The sequence below is a fragment of the Ambystoma mexicanum genome, chromosome 2p (assembly GCF_040938575.1).
Source record: "Ambystoma mexicanum isolate Mex_15411 chromosome 2p, UKY_AmexF1_1, whole genome shotgun sequence".
In the NCBI taxonomy this organism is placed as follows: domain Eukaryota; kingdom Metazoa; phylum Chordata; class Amphibia; order Caudata; family Ambystomatidae; genus Ambystoma; species Ambystoma mexicanum.
In genome coordinates, this window is record NC_090923.1 from 22951598 (window position 1) to 22979592 (window position 27995).

General features: G+C 47.4%; 1 protein-coding gene across 1 annotated transcript in view; it reads left to right on the forward strand.

The window, feature by feature from the left end:
- NEK4 (NIMA related kinase 4) overlaps positions 1-27995 on the forward strand; it is a 922900-nt gene that overhangs the window by 73700 nt on the left and 821205 nt on the right. Inside the window, exons 2-3 of the mRNA XM_069643166.1 lie at positions 12596-12862; positions 22894-23091. Of these exons, the coding sequence (XP_069499267.1) occupies positions 12596-12862; positions 22894-23091 (465 nt within the window). The remainder of the gene's footprint in view (positions 1-12595; positions 12863-22893; positions 23092-27995) is intronic.

Here is a 27995-nt window from a genome sequence, read left to right on the forward strand (position 1 = left end):
TTTTATGCCGCGCGATTCTATCTTGTTGGGCATTAAGAGACAACGGAATGTCGTAATTAAGTGCCTCAACCCTATCCACCTCTATCTCTATTACCATTTTTAACATTTTATGGTCACTCTCCAGTACGTCAATCAGTTTAAACTTGTGTGCGAGCGGAAAGATCTTGGTGCACACAAAAATCTAATCAATTGTGGAGCTCCATTTGACCAAGTGAATTTGTCCGTTGTATCCTCCATCAAATTGTTTTCACATTGCAGGCCCCAACCACCTATAAATTGTGCCCATTGCAGCCCCTGAAGGTGTTTCCGTGTGTCCCCTAAACATTCTCCGTCCAACCAACCCTTCCTACATACCGTTCTTCTCCCACACAAACTTCTGAGTTGAAGTCCCCACACATGATCATATACAAATCATTATTCATATCCTGGCATTCCTGAATCATTAAGTCAATTGACTCGATATACATCTTTAGATCACAGTCTGGGTGCCAGTATAGGTTTATGATTAACAGGTGAATCCAGGCATGCTTCTAGCCCACTTTTATGAGCATGGATATACAACCTTTATTTATACTAAAATTCTTTATGGTTTTAAAGTTAATGTTATTCTTGATCGCAATAACCAATCCCCCTGCCGGTCTCCCCTTAGTTTTTTTTTATAGCGGGTTCCTGAAAAATGATAAAACCGTCTAAAGATATAGCAGTTGTAGCCCAGGTTTCTTGGATACACAAAAAGGAGTATTTCAAAATCTCCGAAAAGTGTAGGCGGAGTACAGTAGGGGACGTGACCCCCTAAAGTTCCATGATAGAAAGTTCTGCTTCGCAATGCTCTAGGTAGAGTCTTTCAGACCTTGGATCTTGGCTATTGATTCTCTCAAGGATTGTGCCAGTGATCTAAGCTTGGTCACATCATTGAGCTGTTTCTCAATGTTTGTATTATAACCTCCTTGTGTGTGTTTATTTCCTTCTGGCTTACTGGGATAACCAAACCATTCCCCTCCCAGTTGTTTTCCCGCACCTTGACTAAAGTTTACAATGTCATAACCAGATCTTTGCAAAGCCACTATTTCTGCGAGTACAAGTTCCTACGTTGCTCTTGAATAAAACACAATCCTCACGCAATCATATCTCGTGGGGTGAATGTAGTCGATAAGCTTAATATCCCCTGACGAGATCAATGAGAGACGAGGAATCTCATTAAACAAGGAGAGAATCCTTACTCGGTTTAGTGAAGGCGGACCTCCCATTGTTAATACAAAATTCAAAATGACACTAGGGTCATCTACATATTTCGGTTGCCTCCATTCTCTCCAATCCTCCTGCCCAGCGTTTTGGAACATTGGGTGGTGTCCAGTCAATTGGTCGACAGCAAACTGGTCGACAGCAAACTGGTCGACTGCAATTTGGTCGACATGTGGTCGAATGCCAAATGGTCGAATTTTTTTTTATATATATATATATATATGTGTTTTGTGGGTTTTCGTGTGGGGGAGAAAAAAAAAGAAAAAAAAGGGGGTGGGGGGTACCCCCCAAAAAAAAACAAAAAAGGGTTAAAAAAAAAAAAATAAAAAAAAAATTCGACCATTTGGCATTCGACCAAATGGTGTCGACCAGTTGTCCTGTCGACCAAATGTTTTCGACCAATTGACTGCTTTCTCCTCCAGTTTTGATTGCCTATCAGATTCTCACTCTACCACCTCGAGTCTCAAACCTCACATCCCGCCCTTGATTGAACTCTCTTCCTTTTTCAAGTACCTTCTCGGAGTTCCATAATTCAAATTTCTCTTATGCGCTCTTCAAAATCCTTGGTCACACATTGTATACGATTTGTCGAGGGTCCCTCCACACAGCCTTCCTCGCTCGTATCCATAAAATTAGCCGAGTCATTTGTGGAGAGACATTCATCTTTTAAATTGGGCACACAGGTGTTTAACCCGTCTTCGTGTAATCGATCATTTGATCCCTGTAGGCTAGCATCTTCTTTAACTCGTGTCAACATGTTTGGGGAGTTCCTCCCTCCACAGGTTTACAATCTAAATGGACTATTGGTAAGGAGAGGGATGGACCAAGCTTGGATGAATGTTGGAGAATTTTGAGGAGCGCTTCCTGTACCAATTTTTTTATGTCTTCACTGGGAATAACGGGTAGTTTTACTATTGTTGGATTCCATAATTTCATCCCCCTCCCGCTATTCCTGTCCCCTCCTGCTGTATCGGACTAATGAAAGTATCCAGTCCCTTGGCTGCAGCCTGATGTATTTCCTTTTCCTTTCCTGTCTCCAACTCCTTTTCTGTAGCAGATTTTTCCTTTATTTTGGTACTAAAGAACTGTTGAATACTCCGGACCTCTTTACTCCCTTCTGGTCTACTATCATTCAGCTTTTTTGTATCTTCTTTTTTATTTCTATTTTTTTATTTTTTTTTTTGATTATGACTATTTTCCCCTTATGGTTCATGGCTTCAGATAAGGTATTCTGGGCTTCACCATATTCAGTCCTGTATGCCTTCTGTTCGATTTCTACTGTCTGAATAGAGACTCCCTCTCTTCCCAAATCCTGTCTTCCTAACTCTTCCTTTACCTCTAAAGCAAGCTTACTTTCTTCATTAAGCTGGGTGAAGTCTAGTATTCCACCCTCACCTGATAAACTACAGATATCTTTAATGTTCGTATTTGTGTTTTTTATTTTTATGGAGGGTTGATTTTGTGGTTTCTTGGTTGGTCCTATATTACCCCCCCCCCTCTCTCACTCTTGGCTCTTCTTTTAATAGCCCTTGCCCTCATTTTCTTTTCTCTGCGAGAACTAACATGAACAAAGGGTGGATCTTCCTCCTGATTAGGATCTATATCGTGTTTGCTTCAATACATGTTTCTGCGTGGCCTACTCCTCTATCAACCTCAATAAAGTAGATGGACTGTCAGGTTTACTTTCAATACATTGTTCTAGGGCATTAATGTCTTTACTGTCTCTGATTTCATAATCCGTTAATCTCTATTTTTCCACATTTTTAATCTTCTCAGAGTTTAATAATATCAACTTATTCAGTTCTTTCACCTCTTCGGTAAAACACTTGCTTATTTTTGGTCTTACTGAGTACAGTAATCCCATGAGACTGTTCACTAGAGGCCCCAAAGTTTCTGCTCTTATCCATTGCCATATTCTTATTCTCTCTATCTTCGTCCCTCGTTTGGGAGCCAATACATTTTGTTTGTTTGTTTATTTATTTGGTAATGCGCTCCGAGCCCGTGGGCATCTGGGCGCAGCAGTACAAGAGGGCTCGAAACTTAGTTACAAAGCCTAACACAGGCTGTTACAGAAGAACAGTGGTTGGTTACAGTAGGTGATACAATGCATATAGAATATCAAGTTTAAACGCAAAGAGAGCAGCATTATAACAGGTTGTGCCGTTACCACTAGGGTGAGGGACGTTGCATGTCGTGCAACCATTTGAGAGCGTAGGATCTGAATCTTGTGTAGGGTAAAGGGCATCTAAGGTCGGGTGGGAGTGTGTTCCATGATTGTGAAGCTCTAACTGGGAAACTTGCACCGCCCGCTGTGGTAAGTTTGAATCTGGGGACTTCCAGTAGGAAGGAATTGGCAGATCTCGTCAGTCGGTTAGAGGGTCTCCAGTTGATTCTTTCCGCTAGGTAGGGGGTATGTAGGGGGTAATACTATACCTCAACTTAGTTTCCTTAGGTGGATGCGAGAGAATGTCATTTTTATAGGTGTTTAAAGTGTGTACAAACCCTTCCAGCCTGCTTACTTTTTCCAAACACTCTACCATCATGAATCGCAGTTCCTGAATCTCACCATGGGTCCTTTTTTGCCCCTTATCCAGGAGAATGAGAATCCTGGTTAGGACCGGAAAGGATTCTAATATGTGGACAGTCTCTTCGGTATTGGACTCCTCACTTGCATAAATAGGGGCGGGTTCCTCATATTCGTGACTCTAGGGGGGGGATAAGGGTGGTTGGACTAGAGCATTTATGAAGATCAGGCCTTGTCTCACGGGTACCCACTTCCAAACATACCCCTCACTTCTCCCTTGCCATCTGTGAGGGGTCGAGATGTTGAGGCTGAAACGTGCTCCTCCATTCTTCCAATAGTGGGTTTGTGGAGGTGCACATTATCAAGCCCACCACCCCTAGCCCTTACTGGGATTGATGGTCCTGTAGAGAGTCTAAATCTTATATCATCTCTGAAGATACTGCAGGGGCCAATAGAGACATGTCCAGCTGCGGAGTGGAGGGCAGGGTATCATCCATATTTAAGGTTAAGGGCCTTATTAGTATGTCTTGCACACTTAGAAAACTTTTTTGGGTGTGTTCCTCGGGTAGGTCTAACTTCTTTAATGGCTCGCAGGGATCCTTTACTGGTTCTCCCAATACTTTAGGGAGAGGGGGAAAGTCAATACCACTCAATTCCCATTTTTCAGATACTCCCATCCATGTTCAGGGGGTGCTGACTTGCCACTTGTGAACTTTTGATTTTTGGAAAAAGAAAAGTCCCACTTGCGAATAGGATCTTTTTTTTTCCTATTTATTTTTGGCTGCCACACACAGCGTTGGTAGCTTACCACTTCTTAAGGTTCCTAGCATACTCCGGCATTGGCAGCACAGCCAATCTTTTGTACGGTACCTTTATGCCTCTATTATATTGAATTCCTTAGTTAGTTGCCATTTATACCTAATAAGTGGTACAGATGTTTATACGTGCACCTTTTCCCCTTCCATCCATTGGGCGAAAATATTCCCTTGTGTGTGCAGGAGTTAAGTCCTCCCAAATGTAGTACTATCAGCAGCACACTCGCCTCCCCGTAACTGGACTGCGTGCTAGGAGGGGCTATATTTCCTGATCGATGCACTGAGTCGGGGGTTGCACAGGGAAATGAGGTGCTACGCTACTACCTAGAGATCACGACGTGTGTCATAAATGTGGCATTTCGGAGCAGGTTCTTTTGGATGAATTGTTTTAATTTCACTCCACACGCACCTAATGTAGCGAGGGATGTTTATTAAGGAGAAACTCTTTTCAGCACATAATCGATATCTTCTGGCTTATGATTTAACTTCACTCCCAGTCAAAGGAGCACACGGCGGTCATAAAGAGCCACGCTTTCTACACAGGGTATTTAACTGCAGGGTTTAGAAAGCCCCCCCCCCCTCTCAACACGGTACGTAGACAAACACGTTCGCCCCCAGGTTGTAACTCCAGTGTTAAAGCTTCCCTGCGCGCACGCAAAGAAATAGCACAGCGCACTTCGGGGGGGAAATACTTTCCTGCTTAATGGTTGCGTTTTACTGCACGCTCCCAGTGCCTTTATAACGTACCATTAGAGGATAACTTGATCATAAATCTCATACGAGACAACAGAGTCTCCTGAATTAAATACAACCGCTATCCCCCTCCACACGATAGGAGGATAGGAGGTGGCTCACACAGGTTACCTCACTTGGCGGTTGAGATGTAATAAACAAGGTTTCACAATTCTTCTTCGGCACTACAGAATTCCGAAACAAATGGAGCATTTAATTAAAAAAAGTAGAGGGTAACACCGCCCTCGCTGCCGGCTAACAGGCAAACAGGGCACTTCCTGGCACTTCTCGGTGCGCGCGCACTGCTGCGCGTGGCCGTGTCTATTTGAGGAAGTTGCTCAAAGGGTGGGCGAGGCTTGTTACTAAAACAAAAAAAAAATAAGAAACAATTTGTTTAAATGTACTTACATGCACCTAATATAGCTTCTGAAATGGTGAAGGAGTGGGCTGGAGCGCGGCCTAGGCAGGAGCGCTGAAAAGACACAAACACACACGCTGGTTTCGCTTTGCCCGGAACTGCCTCCCACTCGAGGGGGCGGGGCTTTTATTCAGCTGCCCTACGCCCTGCGGGACGTAGGGCGGATATAACATTCCTCCTTTATTTCAAAATAACCTAACAAAACAAACATCAGCAACATGCTCAACTATAAACTCCTGCAACTGCTGTTGGCTTAGCATACATAGTCATTCAGCCTCGTAGGCGGTCTCGTGGTCTTTCTCAGACTGTACCGCTTCGCGTGGGGGCTGTCCCCGCTCGGTTCGTAAGTCTGCTCACCTTCGCTGCATGTGTCCTCACTGCTGGGCAGTCTCGGTGATTTCCAGCTGCAATCCCCTGTGTGTTCCTCCTCGGGGTCTTGCGCCGGCACGTCACTGCTTTGTTGCTCGTTGTCGTCGTGAGGCCCCTCGCAGTCCGTCCAGAGGTGCTGGGGCACGGGCTTGAACCAGGAGGCGTTCCTTGTCACTTCCCGACCTCCCCGTGTGACTGTTATCATGGTCCCACGCCGGTTGCTGATAGTCCATGGCAGTTCCTCATACCTGGTGTCTAACTTGGATTTCGTGGGATTTCGCAACATGATGACTTGGTCGCCCACTCTGTGGTTTGAGGGCCTTGCTCTTCTCTTGGCGCTCATGTGAGCATTAGCACGTGTTCTCCTCGTTTCCACGCGTGCATGGTCGACGTCGTCGGGGGTTCTGCTTGGATGATGGGGGATCGACGAGTTGATGATCGTTCCGAACATAAGGTCAGCAGGTGGTATGCCCGTGGTACTGTGGGGGGTGACCCGATAGTTCCTTAGAAACCGGAATAGGTCGACCCTCCACGGGCTGGCGTTTGCCTTTGATACTTGGAGTACCTTGTTGATGGTCCTCATGAATCGCTCGACGTCCCCATTCGCTTGTGGCCACCTTGGCATGATGTGATGATATTTGATGCCCAGTTCCTGTAGGTACGACCTGAATTCCTCCCCTGTGAATGGGGGTCCATTGTCACTCTTAATGGTCGTGGGCAGGCCATGGGTGGCAAACATCTTTTCTATTGCCGGGATGACCACTTCCGCGGCGGTGGACTCCACTATCTCGACCTCTGGATAGCGTGAGTGGTCATCGATTGCCACCAGTAGATGTAGACCCTCTCTGATTTTGCAAAAGTCAATGCTGATGGCTTCCCATCGTGCCCGGCCACGCTCGGCCGATAGGATCGGTTCTGGGTCTGGTGGTCCACTCGTTATTTGGCAGGGTAGACATGTGTTCACTAGGTCCTCAACACGATCGTCGATGTGAGGGAACCATACCCTGTGTCTGATCCGTGCCTTTGTTCTTGCAAGCCCTTGGTGTCCTTCATGCGCTAGAGCCACTATCCTGTCCTGCAGCCTCGGGGGTATGATGATGCGGTCGCCCCTTAGCAGGAGCCCCCCCTCCGTGATTGAGAGGTCTTGCTGAACCGTGAACATGCCTGCTAGGAACTCCTTGGCCCTCTCGGTTCTGTTGCGTGTGTGTGACATGAAGTCTTTCCAGTTCCCTGACATGATGGCATCTTTTACCAGATCGCAACAGGGGTCATTCTGGGTTTCTGTTGCAATGTCCTCAATGTTTATTGCTTTGGGCCTCACGGTGTGGACTACTTGACAAATGTGCTCCTCCATTTCTTCAGCGACTAGCACTTCCTGCTGGGTGGCTGGTCGTGGGTGTCTCGATAGGAAGTCCGCGGGGTTGCCACTGCCCGGTTGGTAGACAAGTTCGAAATCATATTGCTGGAGGTGTAGTAACCACTTGGTGATTCTGGCTGGTGGGTGTGCCGATGACCCAATGAAGATTGGTAGTAGGGGCTTGTGGTCGGTGATCGCCGTGAACTTACGCCCGTATAGGTACATGTGGAAGTGTCGACACCCCCATAGAACGGCGATTGCCTCCTTTTCTATGTGGGAGTACCTTTGTTCCGTTGCTGTGAGCGCCCTGGATGCATATGCAATCGACCTTTTAGTGCCCTCCTTCGTGACCTGCATCAGGATTGCTCCAAGTCCGACAGGGCTGGCGTCCACAAATAGTTCGGTCGGGAGGTCCGTGTCGTAGTAGGCCATCTTTGTATCAGTCGACAGGGAGTCTTTTATGCTCTCAAATGCTTGCTGGCATTCGGGCCCCCAGTCCCACTTGGTGCTGGCCTTTGTTAGTTCCCGCAGCGGTTCGGATAGGGTTGCTAAGTTCTGAATGAATCTGCCACAGTAGGTGGCCATCCCCAGGAAACTGCGCACCTCGGTGGGAGTCGTGGGGGGGCTGGCAGCTTGTATGTCCGCCACCTTCTGGGGATCCGGTAATATGCCGGTGCGGTCGAACCTGTATCCAAAAAGTTATTTCCGGTTTTAGGAATTCGCACTTCTCTCGATGGATTGTGAGTCCAGCGCTTTCCAGCCTGCCCAGTAGTGTCTTGAGTCTCATGATGTGTTCCTTGGTGTCCGGTGCATGTATTAGGATGTCATCGCTCACGTTCAATACTCCTGGTATGCCTCTGATGACCTCCTGGATGGTCTGTTGAAAAGCCTCCGCGGCCGACGATATGCCGAAACTCAGGCGCTTGTACCTCCTCAGACCTAGGTGGGTTGAGAATGTGGTGATATAGCGCGACTCTCTGTGTAGCTTCAGCTGGTGGTACCCCGCCTTTAGGTCTACCTTCGAGAACACACACGATCCAGTGAGGTCAGTGATGATTTCATCAATTGTAGGCGTTATGTGTCGCTCTCTTTTGATGGCTGCATTGGGCAGGCGCATGTCAATGCAGATCCGAACTTTTCCTGGCTGTTTGGGCTTCCGGGTGACCACCATCGGGGAAACCCACGGTGTTGGTCCCGTGACTTCTTCAATAATGCCAGCGGCTTCGAGTGACCTTAGCTCCTTCTCAACTTGTTCCCTCATGTGGAAGGGTGTCCTTCGGTGTCTTACCGCGCGTGGTTGGACTGATTGATCAATATGTAGTTTGATGGTCTTTCCTTTGAGACAGCCTATCCCCCTCTGTAGCTTGGGGTGTTGCCTGAGGAAGTTCTCAACCTCGGATGTGTCGTCAACGTGGCATAGGAATTTGACCATGCCCAGGTCTTCAGCCGCATCTCCGCTCAGCAGGCTTTCAATTCCCGCCTTGACAACATAGATCTTCGACCATAATTTCTGTTCGCCATGCCCAAGAGTGGTGCGGAACCTCCCGATGACTGGTAGAGGTTCCCGACTGCCGTAGGCAAATAGCAGAGTGTCTGTGGATTTTAGCTCGGGTCGCGGTGCGAGGGTTTGGAAAACGGTGGTTGGCATGACGTTTACCGAGGCCCCCGTGTCAATGGTCATTTGTATGTCCTGGCCCTGTATGTTGACCATGCATTTTCGTCGCCTGGCGGTTCTTTTCGACGGTGCTGGCCCTTGGTTTAGTGTCGATACGAAGTATACCTTTCGGCCCTTTCCTTCGTTCTCAGTGCCTGCTGTTTGTCGTAGGGCTGAGAGGTCATCCCCTTCTTCTTCCGTCGAGGAGGTGACTACCGCTACCCTCCTCGCGCTGGCTTGTTTCTTTTTTTTCGATGACCCTCTTTCCTGGGGTCCTTGTGGAGGCTGTAGCGGCGTATTCACAGATCTGCACACTTTGGCGTAGTGATCCTTCCTGCCGCATGCTCCGCACGTGGTGCCTTGCGCCGGGCAGTTTCGCCTTCCGTGCCTTTGACCGCCACACCATCCACATTCGGTTGGTCCTGGTGCTCGAGGCTGCCCCCTGTTCTGGGTGTAGCCGCTGCCACTTTCGCTCCTCGGTGATTGTCAGTCCGAGATTTGAGCAACCATCGCTGTGGAAAATGACGGCTGGAGTTTTTGTAGGGTCACTTCCATCTTGGCGGCCCTGGAGTGGGCAAGCTCCCTCTGTCGACCCAGTTCCAGGATGCGTTGTAGAGGGATGCCCTTTTCACTGAGCACGAGACGCCTCAGCTTCTCCGAGTGGATTCCATTTATGATTTGCCTCCTGATCTCCCTTTCAGTGTGCGTAAACTCACACGACATGGCCAGCTTCCTCAGCCTCGTGTGGTAGGCGTCGAGAGTCTCATCGGTGGCCTGGATGGTTGTGCAAAAGATAAAGGTTTCATAGTCTGGATTTAGTTGCGGAAGAAAATGTGCTGTGAGAGCGTCCTTCGCACTCTGGTATGCATCTTGGCCGTCATCCACATCCAAAGAGTTAAAAATGCGCAGCACCTCGTCGCCCACACTGAGGAGTAGATGAGCTTTCATTTTTCTGGATGACGTGACGTCCTTACATTCCATGGCCATCTCAAACTTCTGTAGCCATAGCTGCCATCTGGGCCCACTGGACGATGGGTCTGTGAATGGGTCGAATGGTTGGATCAACGTCGACGAACTCCCCTGCGTGCGGGACGGTGGTGACGCCATGGACAGGTTTGCCGCCATCCTGGACGGTGTGGAGGGTCCAGGGGTCGATGACCCAGTCGCCATGGTGTGGCGTGCGCTTGATCACCGATTCACTTCCTCCTGGGTTTGTGCGCGCCCTGTGTTAGGGCAGTGTCCTACCGGCACTTGTACTCCGATGTGCCATGCAGGAGACGTTTTGCAGGTGGTGACCGGGATGACACGAGAAGAGCAGAGAAAAAAAAAAAAATTTTCACCCCCTGCGGATGAGGTGTGGGAGGGGAATGAAAATTTTTTTTTTTTTTTTTTTTTTTTTTTTTTTTGTGGGTGGGGGTCACGTGATCGTGGGGGCCCCCACCGGGTGTCCAAAAATTCACACGGAGCGTCCGTGTGGCTTCCACGTGGAAGGTCGTGGTGGAGCGCATGGATGCTCACTCACCTCGTCGCCATTGTTGCGTTCTCCGGAGGCCCAGCACGAAGGGGCTGGCTCCGGTCCAGGAGGCCGCGTGGGCTGGAGCGCGGCCTAGGCAGGAGCGCTGAAAAGACACACACACACACGCTGGTTTCGCTTTGCCCGGAACTGCCTCCCACTCGAGGGGGCGGGGCTTTTATTCAGCTGCCCTATGTCACCGCGCTGCGGGACGTAGGGCGGATATAACAGTGCTCACCCAAAGCAACTAGTAAAAAAAGGTCTGCAAATGTCCACGAAGGTCCACAGGATATAGACTTGACAGGACACTTGCAGATAGTCTGCAGGCAAACAGGGCGCGCCATGTGTATTCTCCTTTTAAGGGGAAGCATCCCTCCCACGTGTATTGCCCTTTTTTAAGATGGGCTATGACCCGCTAATAAAAGGAGCCCCTGCAGGCACGTGCAGCAGAACGGCTGCAGACTCCACTATGCCTAGCCTGCAGGCCCCATGGTGTGTGGCCACGGCCCCGCAGGCACCTGCAGGTCTGGGCCCCCGGGTCCAGCCCAGGCACCCACTATCCAGGATGTTGCCCACAGCCTCACAGGGACCTGCCCTGCAACTACCTAGAAGTCCGGATGACCCCGGCACACCAGCCACTGGCACCACAATAGCCAATACCCTCTGATGGGTCGCAAAGGGAACTGTAGGGCTCCCGCTCACTAAGGTGGAGAGGGCACCTTCAGCATGGACCGGGGAGCAGGATATGTGTGCTGTGTCGTACTTCCCAATATGTCCCATGCATTCTGGGATATGCAGTCCTTTAAATGTAAAAACTGAAAAGCATCTGTGAGCCTGTCTCCTAAAAACAAAAATAGGCTTGTTAAGTACATTACCACCCAGAGCGGGGGAGAACAGCCAATTGGGTTCTGCAGATCACAGGCTGAAACTGCTGATCGCAGCCCGCGTTCCACAGAACCCTACGTGCTTTCTCCCCCAACCCCGCAGCACCATCTATCCCCAGCCCCCTCGCGTTTTTCAAATTGTATTTACTATTCCCAACACCCCTCCCCTGATTGTTGCTGCGGCGACGCCTTCACTTCATCTCGCTTTTCTAGCCGCTCTGGTATCTACACCCATGGTACCCATCATTGAACGGGGCGCGCACACGTTTTGTGCAATGAATGAAGACTTATTTTTTGTTGTCTTGTAGCTGCCTGGGTTACCGCTCTGGTAACACGGGGTTCTAAGGCGTTCTTAACCCGTTCCACGTGCTACACCATGGGGCGTAATGTTCGGGATGCCCCCCCCCCCCCCCCCCCCCCGGTGTAGCCCCTGGAACGGGTTTAGAACGCAACATTATATACTAAAAAAGAAGCAAGGGATAAAGAATAATGAATGCGTAAAATATATTGTTTATTAAACGCAATAAAAATAAGAAAGGTACAACGTACTCATTCCATGGCAAAAACCACTGAGTGGTAAATTGATTTTTTTAGAAGACGCCAAGGTGTATCAGAGATAAACTGGGCCCAGAGTGTATACATTTGTGTTGTGTGGAAGAGGTGTAGATGTGCAACATGTCCAAGTGTCGCTCTCCTGCACAGTATACAGATGGAGGCGTTTCCATGGTGCCTGTAATAGTGCTTGACTTACTTCTATTTAGCATGGGTGTATGCAGTGCCATGTGTTACCCTAGTTTTACCTCTGTAGAAAAGTTACTAGGATCTTCGGCTCTGGGATTCCCACTGCTCCCTCTTTTCTGTATGCCAGAGGACAAGCAGTCTAGATTCTTCAGTTTCCCAATAGTTGGATTTCTGCTTGATCTTAGAAGGGTTTCAGGCATGCAGGTCAGCTGTTCAATGTTGAATCTCTGCGGGGCTTCAGGTAGCCGTGCTCCGCTGTCACATCATCTCTCGCTGTTGGGTCTCTGTGGTCTAGTGCTAGCCCTGCTCAGCTTTGACACATGCTTTCTCTGTTTGCTCTCTGCAGTACGTCATCAAGAAGCTGAATCTGAGGAACGCCTCCATTAGAGAGCGGAAAGCAGCGGAGCAGGAGGCCCAGCTTCTCTCGCGTCTCAAACACCCTAACATCGTGGCGTACCGGGAGTCTTGGGAAGGCGAGAACGGCCTCCTCTACATCGTCATGGACTTCTGTGAAGGTGGGGATCTCTACCACAAGCTGAAGGAGCAGAAGGGCATGCTTCTGGATGAGAAGCAGGTGGTGGAGTGGTTTGTGCAGATAACCATGGCTTTGCAGGTATTCTATGGCCTTGCAACTGACTTTGCCTAAGCTTTTTTCACGTTATATATTTAGTTTTTTTATTGTTCACTTGTTAGGTGCTTATACAAGAAGCAAATACTGTTTCAAAGTGCCCTCCGGGCAACAGGGAGGGGACAGGGGATGATTGAAAATGTAGTTACAACAGTAATAAATAATTAAATAAACCAAAACAGATAGTTGGAACGGGAAGCCAAACCTACTATGCCTTGTGGTGGTTCAGAATGTGCAAGTGCAGAGGGGAGAGTGGTATAGGATAGGTGCTGTGGTGCTCATGGTGAGCAGCATGTGAAGTGCTATGAAGAAAAAGGGTAAGTGCAACCTCCAACGGGAGGATGAGCCAAAGGAAGTGCAGAGGATGGACCGCATCTGAGATAAGAAGTGGGATCTCGCGGCCCTGAGGATGCATAAGGGCCCTGCACTTCAGTCAAGCTACTGTGCGATTAGCAGTGGAGAGAGGGAGTGAAGGAAGAGAGGCTTTTTCGAAACTTAAGGAGGTCCTGCTTAAGACGAAATGGGAGTGGAAGGCTATTCCAACGAAGGTAGCCCACTGAGGAAAGCGAACCACCACCTGGTCTCTGTTTAGCAAACTGCTTCACACGAAAGCAGTTGGTGCCAGAGGAATGCAGGTGTTTAGCGGGGGAGTATTTGGTCAGAAAGAGTTGCAGATAGAGTGGTCCCCAGACAGCCTTGTGGATGATGCAGAGATATTTGAATTTAATGCATGCTACAATCGGGAGCATGTATAGACTTTGTAGGGCAGGAGAAATGCGGCCACTGGGCTTGAGGCCAAGGATAAGTCTTGCTACTCTATTCTGGATTAGCTCGAGGCGTCGCTGAGTGGACGAGGATAGATTAAGTAGGAGGCTGTTGCAATAGTCCAGCTTCGAGAGAACCAGAGCCCGGGTAACATTGAGTGTCTGGGAGACGGTGAGGAAAGGTAGAATTCCTTTCAGAAGGAAGAGCTGAAAGTGGGATTTCTTGACAATGTCCTGAGTATGAGGGAAGAAGGAGAGAGAGGAGTCGAAGATGACTCGAAGATTCCTGGCTTCCGAGGTAGGAGCAAGGGGAAGACCCATGGAGGAAGGCCATAGAGAAGGGAAGAAGGGTGCAGGGGTCTCAATAGGGAGGATCTCAGTTTTGCTGGCATTGAGTCAGAGATGATTAGAAGTGCACCAGGCCTGGATGACAGAGAGGCAGTCGGGGATGAAGGAGGGTGCAAGGGCGTTTGTAGGAAGTTTGAAAAAGAGTTGATTTAGACGTGCACATAGCCTATACATGTATGTATGTATGTATATGTATTACTGGGTCTATAATACAGGCAAGTCTTGGAGAGCAGATTAGCTATTTCCAATTCTTTGAAGCATGTTGATATGGGAATATTTGACACTTTGCAATCAAATAAGAGAAACTAGTTAAATACACTAGGCTTAATGGTAGTCCGACTTTTTTTTATTTGTTTCTGTTTGCTAAAAGTCAACGAAGACTATCTTTTGGTTACATCAATTGCCTGCCAGAGTGGTCCATCACAAGTTTGGTGGCAGCGGTGGGATTAAGAAAACGCCACGGAGGCAATCATCAAAGCCCTCACAGATGGACAGCAACAACTCCAGCAAGCAATGCAGGTTCAGTCGCATCAAGCCCAGACCGACAGACAGGCTTTGCAGCAGGCTTCAACTGCAGGCAGCAACCCAAGATGCCATCAAACAGATCAGAGACGATGACCACTACCAGGGGTGCTTCCATAGCCCCTACCAACGTGTTGCAGAAGTTTCAGCCAGGAGATGATCCAGGGTACTTTTTCACGAATTTTGAAAGAGTTGCCCGAAATTCACAGTGGCCAGCGGACAAACGGGGCTATTTCATTGCTCCCCTCTTGACAGGACCCATGCAAAGGGCCTATCAGGCGGCCAACCCTGCGGGTGACGCAACATATGCAGAGATCAAAAAGATCATCTGGAAAGGATGGGAGTGGACGAAGAAGCCTACCGGACCAGGTTGCGTGAATCCCGACTGCGTAACGGTGAAACTCCAAGACGGTTATATTACAGAATCCATGACATAAGTGAAAAATGGTTAAAACCAGCTTCAAGTTCGGTGCAAGAAATCATGGATAAGATCAAGTTGAACAGTTTGTAGAAGCCCTGCCGACGGCAATGCAACGCTGGGTACGCCAACACCACCGACCAACCTTGTCTGAAGCCATTGACATCGCTTCCGCATTTCAGAAAGCTGGTCCAACCCGCTTACCATCTTTGGACTCCAATAACCTGGTACCCAGAGGGTCTGTACCCGTAGAGCCCAAGAGCAGTCGCCCAGAAGCAAGGATCACAACATGGCCCACGCCTAACAGACAGCCGCAATGTTTTGACTGCGGAGAGTGGGGGCACATAGCCCGGTTTTGTCCCCGGAAGTCAAAACCCGAACCGATGGAAGTCGGATATGCACAGTCCAAAGAGTTCAGAAGAAGAAGAGATCCCTACCTCGTGGAAGAACGTGTGGACGGAACTACAAGACAAGGTTTTCTTGATTCCGGAAGTGAACAGACCGCCATAAAACCGGAAGTAAGTGGGGTTGAAGGGGCGGGACAACAACCTATACAGATTAAATGTGTACATGGGGACACAAAAATGTATCCATCAAAGGAGGTTGATTTAGAAGTCAAGGGAGTGAATGCAAGAATGAGGGTCGCCATTATGCCACATTTGCCAGCGCAAGTGTTGTTAGGGACTGATCTGCCATCGTTTAGGGAATGCGTTACCGAAGCAGAGTGGTTAAAAACAGCACCATATGCCAGTGAGGTTGAACCCGGAACAAGTAATCACCTAAAGAAAACTAGGAGAGAAGTGAGGGAAACCAAAAGACAATGGGAAGAAAGAAACCAGTATATATAGTTAATAGACTTGCTGCCTAAAGACGGTTTGAAGACGTTCCGTAATGAACAATTAACCGATCCAACTCTGAAGAACGCCAGGGAGCAAGCCATCCAAAAAAGAGATTTGGATACTGGTTACCCCTGGTTTAGAACCATGAATCATATACAGAGTAACCACAGAACCAACCCGAGGCGAAACGGAACAGCTACTAGTACCAATGAGTTACAGGCCAACAGTCTTAAGACTAGCTCATGATGATGTAGTGGGAGGCCATCTAGGTAAGGAGAAAACCCAAGAAAACTTGCTAAAAAGGTTCTTTTGGCCAGGAGTGTACAAAGAAGTGACTAAATATTGTGAAGAATGCCCCGTCTGTCAGAAGACCAGTTCTCATAAACCACAAAAAGCACAATTGTGTCCGATGCCACTCATCAAGGAACCATTCTCCAGAATAGGTATGGATCTGGTGGGACCCTTCGAACCAAATAGTCACAGATACAAATATATTTTGGTGGTGGTAGACTATGCCACTAGATGCCCTGAGGCATTCCCCTATGAGAGGCATAAGCGCTCAACAAGTATGTCAACAGTTGATTCCTTTTTTTTTTCCTCGAGTTGGGTTGCCGAACGAAATAGTGACAGACCAAGGTCGTAATTTCCTCTCCGGAATAATGCAGAAAGTATGCCAACAGTTACGTATTAAGCAATTACGTAACTCAATTTACCACCCTCAAACTGATGGATTAGTGGAGAGATATAACAAAACAATCAAGTCCATGATCAAAAAAATAACAGCTCCATCAGGAAAAGATTGGGACCGCATACTCCCTTGGATCTTAATGGTCCTTAGGGACACTACACAGTCATCAACCGGTTTCTCACCTTTTGAACTGTTGTTCGGACATAAGCCCAAAACAATACTTGATATTGCCAAGAGGGAGTGGGAGGAACAAGAGGAAGAAGTTCATCTCACAGACTATGTAATTGAAATGAGGGAACACTTTGCCAAGCTGAGAGAGTTGGCTAGAGAGAATCTCGGAAAAGCACAATTATCACAAGTGGGATATTACAACCAGAATGCAAGGGTAAGGGCCTTCAAGGTTGGGGAAAAGATCCTAGTACTGTTACCTACCTCATCAAACAAAATGTTGGCTCAGTGGGGGGGGCCGTATACAATCTCGGCTGTCGGCGGCCCAGTGAACTATATGGTAGTGTCAGGAATCGAGGTGGGTCTGGCCGGAATCATGAAAACAAATGCCGTTCCCATCAGGTAAACAACAGAGACATTACGGAATACGCCCTTTACACCATACTCCATTGTTACGGCTTCGTTCTCCTCCTCACACAGCAAAACAAAGGTTAACATCTTGCCGCGCCGAGTATCTGAATGCTTACCCTTCAGCTTGGTTGCGTTGGTGGTTGCCATGGAGATTGGGGCAAGCACGCCGGACCCATACGTCAGACGCACGCTTGGGTCATGTGACTTGGGCTTGATAAAGTTTACCGTGTAAATTGTTTGTTGCTTCTGATTTTGCTGAAGTACACTACGTATCCTGGATATCGTAACCTGTTGCTGCCTTTGTTTCCTTGTGATCCTCGCCCTTCTTCCCAAGTCCTTGTCTATGTTTTGGTTTCCCGATTCCCCGTTCACCCTCTAAGCGCTTCCCTCCTGTCCCTTATCTACCTGTACCTCTCTTGCTCTGCTATAGACTTTTGCCTTGCTGACGACTCGGAATTCTACCGGAACTGCTTCTGCCTCATTTTTTGTCATTGGTAAAGATTCCCAGTTGCCGACCCGGACTCCGTTTGGACTGCTTCTGCCTCACGTTTTGTCATTGGTAAAGATTCCCTGTTGCCGACCCGGACTCCATTTGGACTGCTGCTGCCTCACGTTTGGTAATTGGTAAAGATCCTGTGTTGCCTACCCGGACTCCCTTTGGATTGCTTTCCTTTGGACCCACGCTGTTGCAAGTGTCCCAAAAAGACCGCCGGTGCCTTTCTCCCCTCCTCGCCCTAATACGAACTAGAGACTGCAGGAGCATTCATACAGGGTGAGGGGGGAGCGTCCTCTGAACCGTCAGGTTTTCCCTGTTGGACTTCCTACCCCCAGGCGTCTGCGTGCCGGCGGGAATAGTCCTAGTCACCCCTGCACCTGGTGGTCTTACAAAGGGGCATTTGCATCATTTGGAAGATCATTTATCCCATGGTAAGAGTGTCTGTCCTTACTCCTGATTTCATGTCTTTTCATTCATTCTGATATTTCTGTAAGCACTAAGACGACTTGTTTTGTTTATTGTGACAGAATCATTGCAGTGTTTTCTTGATGTTGATGCTATTGCTAAACAAGGGGCTTGCCTGGGAAATCGTCTCCTTCCAAGAAGACAGTCTTCGGTATCGCGTCTGGGTCCATTCTTCCAAGTAATTGATCCCTGGTGCTGGTTTATTTTATCCAGACACAGGGTTACATTGCAGGGTAGAATTCGTCGTCTACACCACCAGGGCAACTTGGATTGGCTACCCTGACTGGTAGATCAGCCCGATAGGAGGGAGAAACAACAGATCTATCATAACCTCTTAAAAAAATGGAGGGAAACAGAAACGGACAGCCAAGAGATAAAACACTTACACGCATTAAATAAGGATACAGCCTTCCAGTCGGTTAACTGGGGAACTCAGTTATGCCAGGAGGAAAGAAATGAGTTAGAAAGAGTCTTGAAACCCCTAGAACACGTATTCTCATTCTATCCAGGAAAAACAAGCCTTATGGAGCAAGAGATTAATACAGTTCCTAACCAAACAGTGAGAGTGAGACCTTACAGACTTCCAGAATCAAAAAGGGCAGCAATACAAGCAGAGGTGTAAGAGGTGCTGCGCCTCGGGGTGATAGAGCCTTCCTCCAGCCACTGGTCTTCACCAATCGTGTTAGTTCCCAAACCTGATGGATCAACCAGATTTTGTATGGATTACAGAAAACTCAACACCATATCAACTTTTCAAGCGTACCCAATGCCAAGGATTGACGAGTTAATAGAACAACTAAGTACTGCCCAATATATAAGCACGATCGATCTAACAAAAGGTTATTGGCAGATCCCGTTACGTGAAGAAGATAAAGTGAAAACAGCGTTCTCTACGCCTACGGGGTTGTACCAGTTCACAGTGTTACCCTTCGGTCTACACGGCGCCCCAGCAACTTTTCAGGCCTTAATGAATAAAATATTGGCGACACACAAAACATACAGTTCCGCTTATCTGGACGACATCATTGTATACAGCAGGACGTGGGAGGAACACTTGGACCATTTAGTAAAGGTAATTTCCTCCTTAGGAGCAGCAGGGTTACACATTAACCCCAAGAAAACTATCCTCGCAGCCAGAGAAACAAAATACTTAGGATACACGGTCGGAGGAGGAGTCATCAAACCACAGTTAGACAAGGTGGAAGCCATTATGAGGTTATCAATGCCCAGCAACCGGAAACAAGATCCTTCTTAGGGTTCGTAGGATGCTACAGAAGATTCATACCCATGTTTTCCACTATTGCCGGGCCCTTAACAGAAGCCCTCAAATCTACTTATGAGGGCAATGTGTTAAAGGACAAAAAACGCCATAGAGGCCTTCCAAACCCTGAAAACCCTTGTATCCACTCTACCGGTTCTGAAGTGTCCAGACTTTGGAAAAACGTTTTTTGTACAGACGGATGCGTCTGGAACGGGATTAGGAGCAGTACTATCCCAAGGAAATAAAGAAGATTTGGTATCAGTGTCTTTTATTAGTAGAAAACTTCTACCACACGAGATGACGTATTGCACATTGGAAAAAGAGTGTCTAGCCATCAAATAGGCCATTGAAACCCTCCAATATTATTTATTGGGGAGAACTTTCACTGTTTTCACTGACCACGCTCCGCTACAATGGTTGGCCACTCATAAGGATTCCAATCAGAGGATACTTAGATGATTCCTTACGCTGCAGGCGTTCACTTTCAAAACTATGCATAAACCTGCTTCATTTCAGATTGTCCCGGACTATCTATCACAACGCATGGATCGGCCTGAGCTGCTCGATTCCTCGAGGGGTGTATGTAATGGTTTGGTCTTCGAGGAGCGGCCCGAGGGGCTCTGGGAAGGCAGGTCAGACGAGGTACATGAGGCAAGCAGGTCGGAGGAGGGGGTCAATGAACCCTCATGGTGGGGTGCCGACTTGGCCACGGACGAAGCCCTATCGGCAATGAGCGAGGTTGTTCAAGCCGGCAGCATGCTGCAGTTATCAAGAGACTCGCGGCATCGAACGTTTACTCGCGTGACAAAGATGTGATTTCGCGAGCCGGCAATGTTTGTGGAAGCACAGCAACGGCAAACATGGAGAGACGCGGCGGCCAACGCATACACTGTACTCAGCGGGGAAGAGGATCTCCGGGGGTGATACGGACAACACGTCGTAGCACAGTCACGGCTCAGGGAAGGGCGGAGAAGCCATATGGATCATTATACGAACGGAAAGTGCCAAAACGGGCTGAAACTCAGCACAACAAAAGTAATTAAAAAAAGGCAGAAAATAACCCAAACCCCAGTACTTACCTCAGTCCGTCCCTCGAGGTGCATGGATGGAGAGCATCATGGTGACCAGCAGGAAGGAAGGAAGGAAGGGGGCGGGGCTTGGTGGGGGTTTTCAAGACTTCACTGTGTAAAGGGCATTGATTGGGCCTGAGTGAACCAGCCCCTATATAACCCAGGCAGTGAAGAAGGACTAACGGGGAATTCTCCTGTTTTTTGCAGAACCGTATGGGAGGCGAAGAGACATGAAGCAACTACCGCTGGGCCTACGAAGATTAAACCCAGGTTTTCACCTTATTCCCCAAGGAAGAGTCCAAGGACTTTAAGATTTGCTGTAAACAAGGCAAAGTCAGAAGCCTGACTTGAAAATCTATTTATTTTTCTCTCTCATATATATTTTTTTTTTTTTACTTAATTTTTTCTGTTTGCTAAAAGTCAATAAAGACTATCTTTTGGTTACATCAATTGCCTGCCAGAGTGGTCCATCACACTGACCAAAAAATACTGCCCTTCCAGTATTGACCCCGACTACTTGTCAAAACACCCCAATCCAGAGAGTCTGGTGGTACGGGCAGCTATCGCAACTTCCAAGCAGGCAGCTTATCCAACAATCCCTCCAAGTAGGGATGACAAGAGAGTAGATGGATGGGCAAGAAAAGTGTTTTCTGCAGGGAGCATGGCTCTTAAATCTGCCAATTCCACATGTGCGCTAGCAAAATTATCATTCTAATTTCACTCTATGGGACTGTATTTCCATTGCCGCTGAGCATATTCCTGAGGGGTCGAAAGAGAAAGGTTCTTGGCTATTGTTGAAGACTGCGAGGAAGCCATGTATGAGTCTCTTCAATCGGGCACCAGCACCAAGTAATACGCAGATTTGCGTGGTTGAAGTCGGGATTTGAGCCGGATGTGCAATCCAGACTCCTCAACATGCCTTTTGATGGTGTCTCACCTTTTTGGCAACAAGGCTGACGAAAGCCAGTTGCAGACCTCAAAGGCGACAGCCAACTCCTTGGGTGCCACTGTTAGGCAACCTCAGCCTTTTCGCCCCAGTTGACAGCCTTGGAGGGGCAGATCTTTTCGCTACTACTCAGTGTGAAGAGCGAGGGGAATGGCCGGTCAAAGATGTCAAAGAAGATACCCTCGGGGTGGACGAGGGAGAGGTGCAAAGCCCGTTCAAGAAGGGGCATCCTTACCAACAGCCACTGCATCAGCTGCCTCAAACCCTCCTGAGGTCTTGAGTCACGAAACACCAGTGGGGAGGCAGGCTGTCCCAGCATCTGAAAGAATGGTGAGACATTACTTTGGATGCTTGTGCATTGGAATCCATAGCCCACGGTTACTGTCTCCCCTTCATTCAGAGACCTCTGAACCATCCACCAGTGATGTACAGTGCTCGTGCCCCAGGTAAAAGTGACTGCCTGCCTTCTTCCCCTGGCTGGTCGTCACCTTGGTCCTGGTGCCCCAGGTGCAAGTGAGTTACTGCCTTCTTCCCCTGGCTGGCCATCATCTTGGTGCTGCTGCCCCGGGTGCAAGTGACTGCCTGCCTTCTTCCCCTGGCCGTCATTTCGGTGCTGGTGCCCTGGGTGCAAGTGACTGCCTGCCTTCTTCCCCAAGCCGTCATCTGGGTGCTGGTGCCCCAGGTGTACCTCTCATAGATCACCAACTGTATTCACAGATCCTACCCCTTTGGCCCCATCGCCTGCGCACCTCCCGGGCCACCTCCAGACCATAAAAACATTTCCATTGTGGACATGTTTGTTTGTAGTTTGTTTGTATGGGAAGCAGGCATGCAGGATTGCGCAAAGCCTGCCTGTAAAAACAAATAAAGAATTGAGCACCAGGAGTGCTAATGATGATAAATCCCACTTCTGGTGCAGGCAGAGCTGCAGCGCCTCACAGGGCCTGCCTAGGTTGGGCTGGGTGGACCCTGTAAGCAATGATTATTGCCCTATTGAATTCAGTTGCATTAATGAAAGGGGCCCTCTTATCCATCTTGCAATCTTACATTGTCCATGTTCCTGCCTGTCGCAACATAATCTGTACGTGGTCTCCAGCTCTGCCTTGCTCTAACATTATGAAACCTTTGATTCATGAGCACTTCTAAAATGCTCCTAAAGTAGCATAAAATAAATGGGGGCACAGCCCTGTACAACACTGACTGTACCCAGCTTCACAGAGCCTTGCACAGAACACAGATTGTGTTCTGAACCGTTTTATCATATTTATTTTGTTCTTAATGTGCTTTCATGCAGTTAAACATTTACAAACATTCAACTCACTAATGTCTTACTTGGAAAGAGCATCGAACGTTAGGCATTTTATCTCTTGGGTACGAATAACGTCTGGTCGCAAGGTCACAATTTAAAATATGAGCACAAAACTGCAAATGTCATCAGTTATTTTGCCAATCAAGACAATTTTCATTTGCAATCTCTGCTAATCAATTTTAGAAATCTAATGTATGCTCACTTTTTTCTCCAGAACTGGTCTCTTTCATAGAGCAGGGCTATTTATTTAGTTGAAGTCTTTAAAGGTAGCACTTGTGATGTTCTCCCATATTCTTTGATTTTTCTTTCAGTACTTGCACAAGGAGCACATTATGCACAGAGATCTAAAAACGCAAAACATCTTCTTGACCCGGACCGACATCATTAAAGTGGGGGACCTGGGAATAGCACGTGTCCTGGAGAACCAGCAGGACATGGCAAGCACGCTCATTGGCACGCCATACTACATGAGCCCGGAGCTGTTTTCCAAGCAGGTTTACAATTACAAGGTGAGTAACCAGTGACATCACAATCTCCTCTTATTCAACCATGCGTCCCTGATCTGTCATCCATCATGTAATGCAAGACGGCCTGGTATACCACGCTTCTGCCGTTGTGGTGCCCTCGCTGCTCGTGGCTCTGTAAGACCATTGGGTGTGTTGGGGGTTGTTACTGGAATGGAGGGCGAGCTGGAAAAGAAACATGTGGTCTTCGTGGGTTCAGATCAGAGGTGTACCCAATTCATGAGTGCCACTCTGGTTCAATGTGTTTGGTGGTGGCGCTTGGGAATGGATTTATCCGGAAGGGAGATATGATTAAAAAAAGCGCTCGTAGTCTGGGTTAACCGATTATTTGCAGGAGTTAGTTTGAGCTAAGGAGGCAAAGCTTGTCTGGCTCCGTTAATGGTATCCAGGGTCTGGGGGGGATTTAGTATGCCTGTATGGTAGGGTGAGGCGGTATAGTATTAGATATTAATGCTGGTATTTGTTCAGGCGGAAGCAAACTGATGTATCCCACCCTTATGGTGTTGGTATGTATGACTGATCTATTAGCATATCCACTGTAAATCCAGTACGCAAGGAGCCTAGTAGAAGTCTTATTTGGATTCTGGTGGGTATTGGAGAAATAAAGTCCTAGTTAAGACTATGTTGTTAACTAATAGAACAGATATATTCAGGTATCTACACGTTTGCTGCCCGAAATGAAATATTTTTAACACAAGATGCAGCTATACAATTACAAGATCCCCAGTGTTGTAGACGGGAGATCAGCTTGTCATCTAGATAAGGATCCATGTAGTCTTCTGGAAGCATACCCACAGCCAAAAAAAGGATTTCTGGGGCTAGGCGAGGGAGGGGTCCTGCTCTATAATCTCCAAAGTTTGTCTTGAGCACAAAGACCTCTTTGTTGCACCTTGTTACTGCTCTAGAGTGGGAAGAGGTAGGGTGGCTCCTGATAGAAGCAGTCAATTGTCTCCAGAATTAAGTGGGACAAAAAAGGAACTCATCTATGTGCGCTGTCAACATTCGAATGTTTAGCAGGAAAAGGTTGTTTCTGCAAAGTGTGGAGCAGTCTACACTTGCTGCCTGTGCTTTGCATTGGCTCCTCCTGCTTCCTGCTACTGTTTGAAAACGCTGTTTTTCCCGCAAAGCGGGACCCACGAAGCGTGGAGCAGTCTGAGGTTTGGGGAAGAGGGAGAGGACAGCAGGGCACCCAGTGCATTCCAAAAAGAAAATAAAAAGTGGGTGCAAAGCCACTGTTTGACCATGAGTGTTAGGGCTGATTCTCCCGGCGCTCAGGATATACTATCTGCCTGTGCCTCCACCCCCTGTCCTTGACTAAGGTGCCCCCACATCAGCTGATACCTACTGCAATAACACCAACATAAGGCGCAAAGAAGCGGTACAACCTTAGGAGCAAGCCGACGACCTCCCTCGTATTTGTATTTTATTTATTTGTATAGCGCACCAGGCCCGACGGCAACCGGGCGCATATTTTGGAGCAGCAGGAACATGAATGGCATTGAATACAGTTACAATCAATCAATTACATTCACAAGAGCATTAAAGTACATAGCAGTGCATATTGGCAAGGAGGTAGTTGTCAAAAAATAAAAAAGGTGGCGAAGATCCGATAACCTGTGAAGGCAATTGGTCAGATGTATCGGATAGCCAGAGCTTGGCTTTGTGTTTGAATAGGGTAGGGGAAGGCAGGGTTCTAATGGTGAGGGGCAGTGTGTTCCAGAGTTTGGCAACTGGGACTGGGAAGCTAGCACCTCCGGCTGTCTGTAGCTTGTATCTGGGGTTCATGAGGCAATGTGCTTGGGAAGCTCTGAGTAACCGTGAATGTATATACTGAGAGAACTGAGAGGCTAGGTAGATGGGGTGGGGGGGCCTGGTTGTTTACACATTTGTGAGTAAGGGCCAGGGATTTCAGTGATATCCTTTGGGCAACTGAGAGCCAGTGTAGACTCTTCCTAGTTTCAAAGATGTGTGCAGATCTGGGAATGTTGAGGGTCGCTCTAATAGCATTATTTTGAGTGATCTGGAGTTTGTTGAGGTTGCGTTGGTTGGTGCCTTGATAACGTGCATTACAATAATCGAGTTTGGACATAACCAATGTCCTAGCAAGAATAATGCAGTTCTAAGTGGAGAGGAATGGACAGCAGGCTGTGATCAGCTTACATGTGTAAGCAGAGGCAGCGATGACCGCGTTAGTTTGTCTATTAAGGGAGAGTGTAGAATCAAGGTAGATTCCCAGAGTTTTAGTATCTTTGGATACTTTGATGGAGTTGCCATCGATATTGAAAGTGTTAAATGAGGGGTCAAGCTTATTGAGTCTTTGTTGGGTGCCCAGGATGAGGCACTCTGTCTTGTAATCGTTGAGACAGAGCTTGTGTTGGGCCATCCAGGCTTGGCCAACTTGGTAGATGTCATTCAAAGCTTTAGAATCAGCAATGTAGTCACCAGTGATAGGGATGAGTATCTGGGTGTCATCAGCTTAGTTGGTGTAGGTGACACCCAGATAGTCAAGCACATCAAAGGTTTAGTAAATACATTGTAAAGTGTAGGGGATACACAAGACCCTTGTGGGACTCCACATGGGGCCGGGGTTGGATCTGCCGATGAGGTAGGTGAGAATACTCTCATGTGTCCATTGTCCAAGAAGGAGCTAATCCAATTAGTGGCTTTTTCAAAAAAGTGGGTAACTGATTTCAAATGATGGCAGAGGATTTGGTGATTGACCAAATCGAAAGCTGCAGAGAGATCCAGGAGTAGGAGGAGGGCCAGTTTGCCATTGTCTTTTAAATCCTCAATTTGAGTTTTGAGGTATAATAGGGCTGTTTCTGTTCCGTGCTTAGGTCTAAAGCCAGATTGTCTTGTGCCGAGTAGATTGTTAGTTTCCAGATACTTCTGTATCTGTAGGTAGGCTGCTCTATCTAATATTTTTAGAAGGAACGGGACCGTGGTGATGGGTTTGTAGTTGGATGGTATTGAAGGATCCAATGTAGGTTTTTTCAGCAAGGGGATGACCCATGCCTCCTTCAGATTGTTAGGGACAATTCCAGAGTGAAATGAGGAATTGATGAATGCGGTAATGAAGGAGGCAAGGTTGTGTGCCGATTCCTTGATGATCAGTGCAGGGCAGGAATCAACTTGGCAGTTTGAAGGTTTTAGATTGCCAGTGATAATAATGATAATAATAATTATCGTGTGTGCAAAAACTCCCAGGGGATCTTCCCTAATAGGAAAGCCCTCTATACCGGATACATCTAAAATCATTGGGTTCTTTCCCCTATGACAAACTAAATTATTGATTGAAATAAGCCAGTCCAATGTGTGGGAGGATATCGCAAGGGCTGACTACACTCCGGCCATCCCGGGGTGAAATCGTAGTATGCAAGATTTCAGGATCAGTGTTGGGAGACATAGAGCACAGACTGAGCATTTCTCCAATGGAGGGAGGAATAGGTCTGGAGAAAGAAATCCTACTCTGCTCAACAGATGGAGAGAATAAGCGTATCTCCTCTTATTTTTGAAACTCAAACCCAGTTAAGCCTGCTGGATAGTATTGCAGACATAGAGAACTATGAGGAGGTAGATGATCTGGACCACTCTGATCTGGGGGAATTTTCATTGAAAGATGATTCATTGAATATCCATACATAAAGTGGAAAGAGTTTATACATCGAAACCCTTGCATCGAATAGTTTCATTAGATAAACGCTTTTCATTTTATGTATGGAAATTCGATGAAACATGCATAACTTTACAGGGAGCTGTACAGTACTGAAGTACATTTTAACTGTATGGGATCTATTACAGTACTGGACAGCTCCCTCTAACTCGTGCAGTATCAGCAAGTCAACTGGAGACTTTTATTTTATTTTTTAATGGGGGTTTCCACCGCCAGGCCCCCAATAAAATAAGTCTCCAGTTCTAAAATTACTTGCTAATACTACACAATGCAGAGTGAGCTGTCCAGTGCTGAAATCTATTCAATACAGTTACAATGTATTTCAGCACTGGACAGCTCCCTCTAACTTGTGTAGTGTTTATTTTTTATTGGGGGAGGGGGGTTCCACTCCACACCACTTCAAAACCCCATTTTCAAAATTGAACCCTTTCCTCGACCCATTGAATTTCAAACCCAAACTTCCATACATCTATTTTTGAGGTATGTTTGAGTTGTAGATTCAATTAAATAAAATTCAATGAATACATTTCGATGGAAAAAGAATCTATGAATCTTTTTTCGATGAAAAGACTGTATTCCCTTTTTATTTTTTCAAGCAAGTAAACTATAATTTTATGGCATCCTTATTTTTCAAGAGACGGGGTTGCTGGAAACGCTGTGATTGATGGCCGATGACCAACCATAAACATGCCATCAAATGGTCAAGGGGCCATCCCATGGGCAGTCTGCTCACGACTGCGAAAATTACCCAAAAACACTGTATAAAGAATTAGTCATGTAAGACCTCGGCTCTTCTGGCTACAGCGATCAGGGAAAGCCTAACTCTTACGATTACTAGGATGCTAATAATTAACATTTACTTTAATTTGATATCATCCCCCATTGAGGAGGTGCTTGAGGAATTGGAGAATGTGCTGATGAAATGGTGTGCTTTGTACCCCCTCGCTTCTATTAAGATAGGGGGGGGGGGGACTTTAACTGTGAGTGCTTGGTTACGGAGGAGGAGGAAGATTTTGAGGTGGAGGAGGAGGAATCGTCCACTATGTTAAATCTCGCAGTGAGTGGGGCAAGGAGAGGGGCACACAGCAGAGTGTCGTAGCGGTTTTGATCTAGATGGGGGTTCACTCAATCAAACCCACTCTTCGGGGACAAGTGGGTGAAGATACCAATAAGCAGAACCATGACGCTGCATCCACAATTGACTACGTATTTCTGA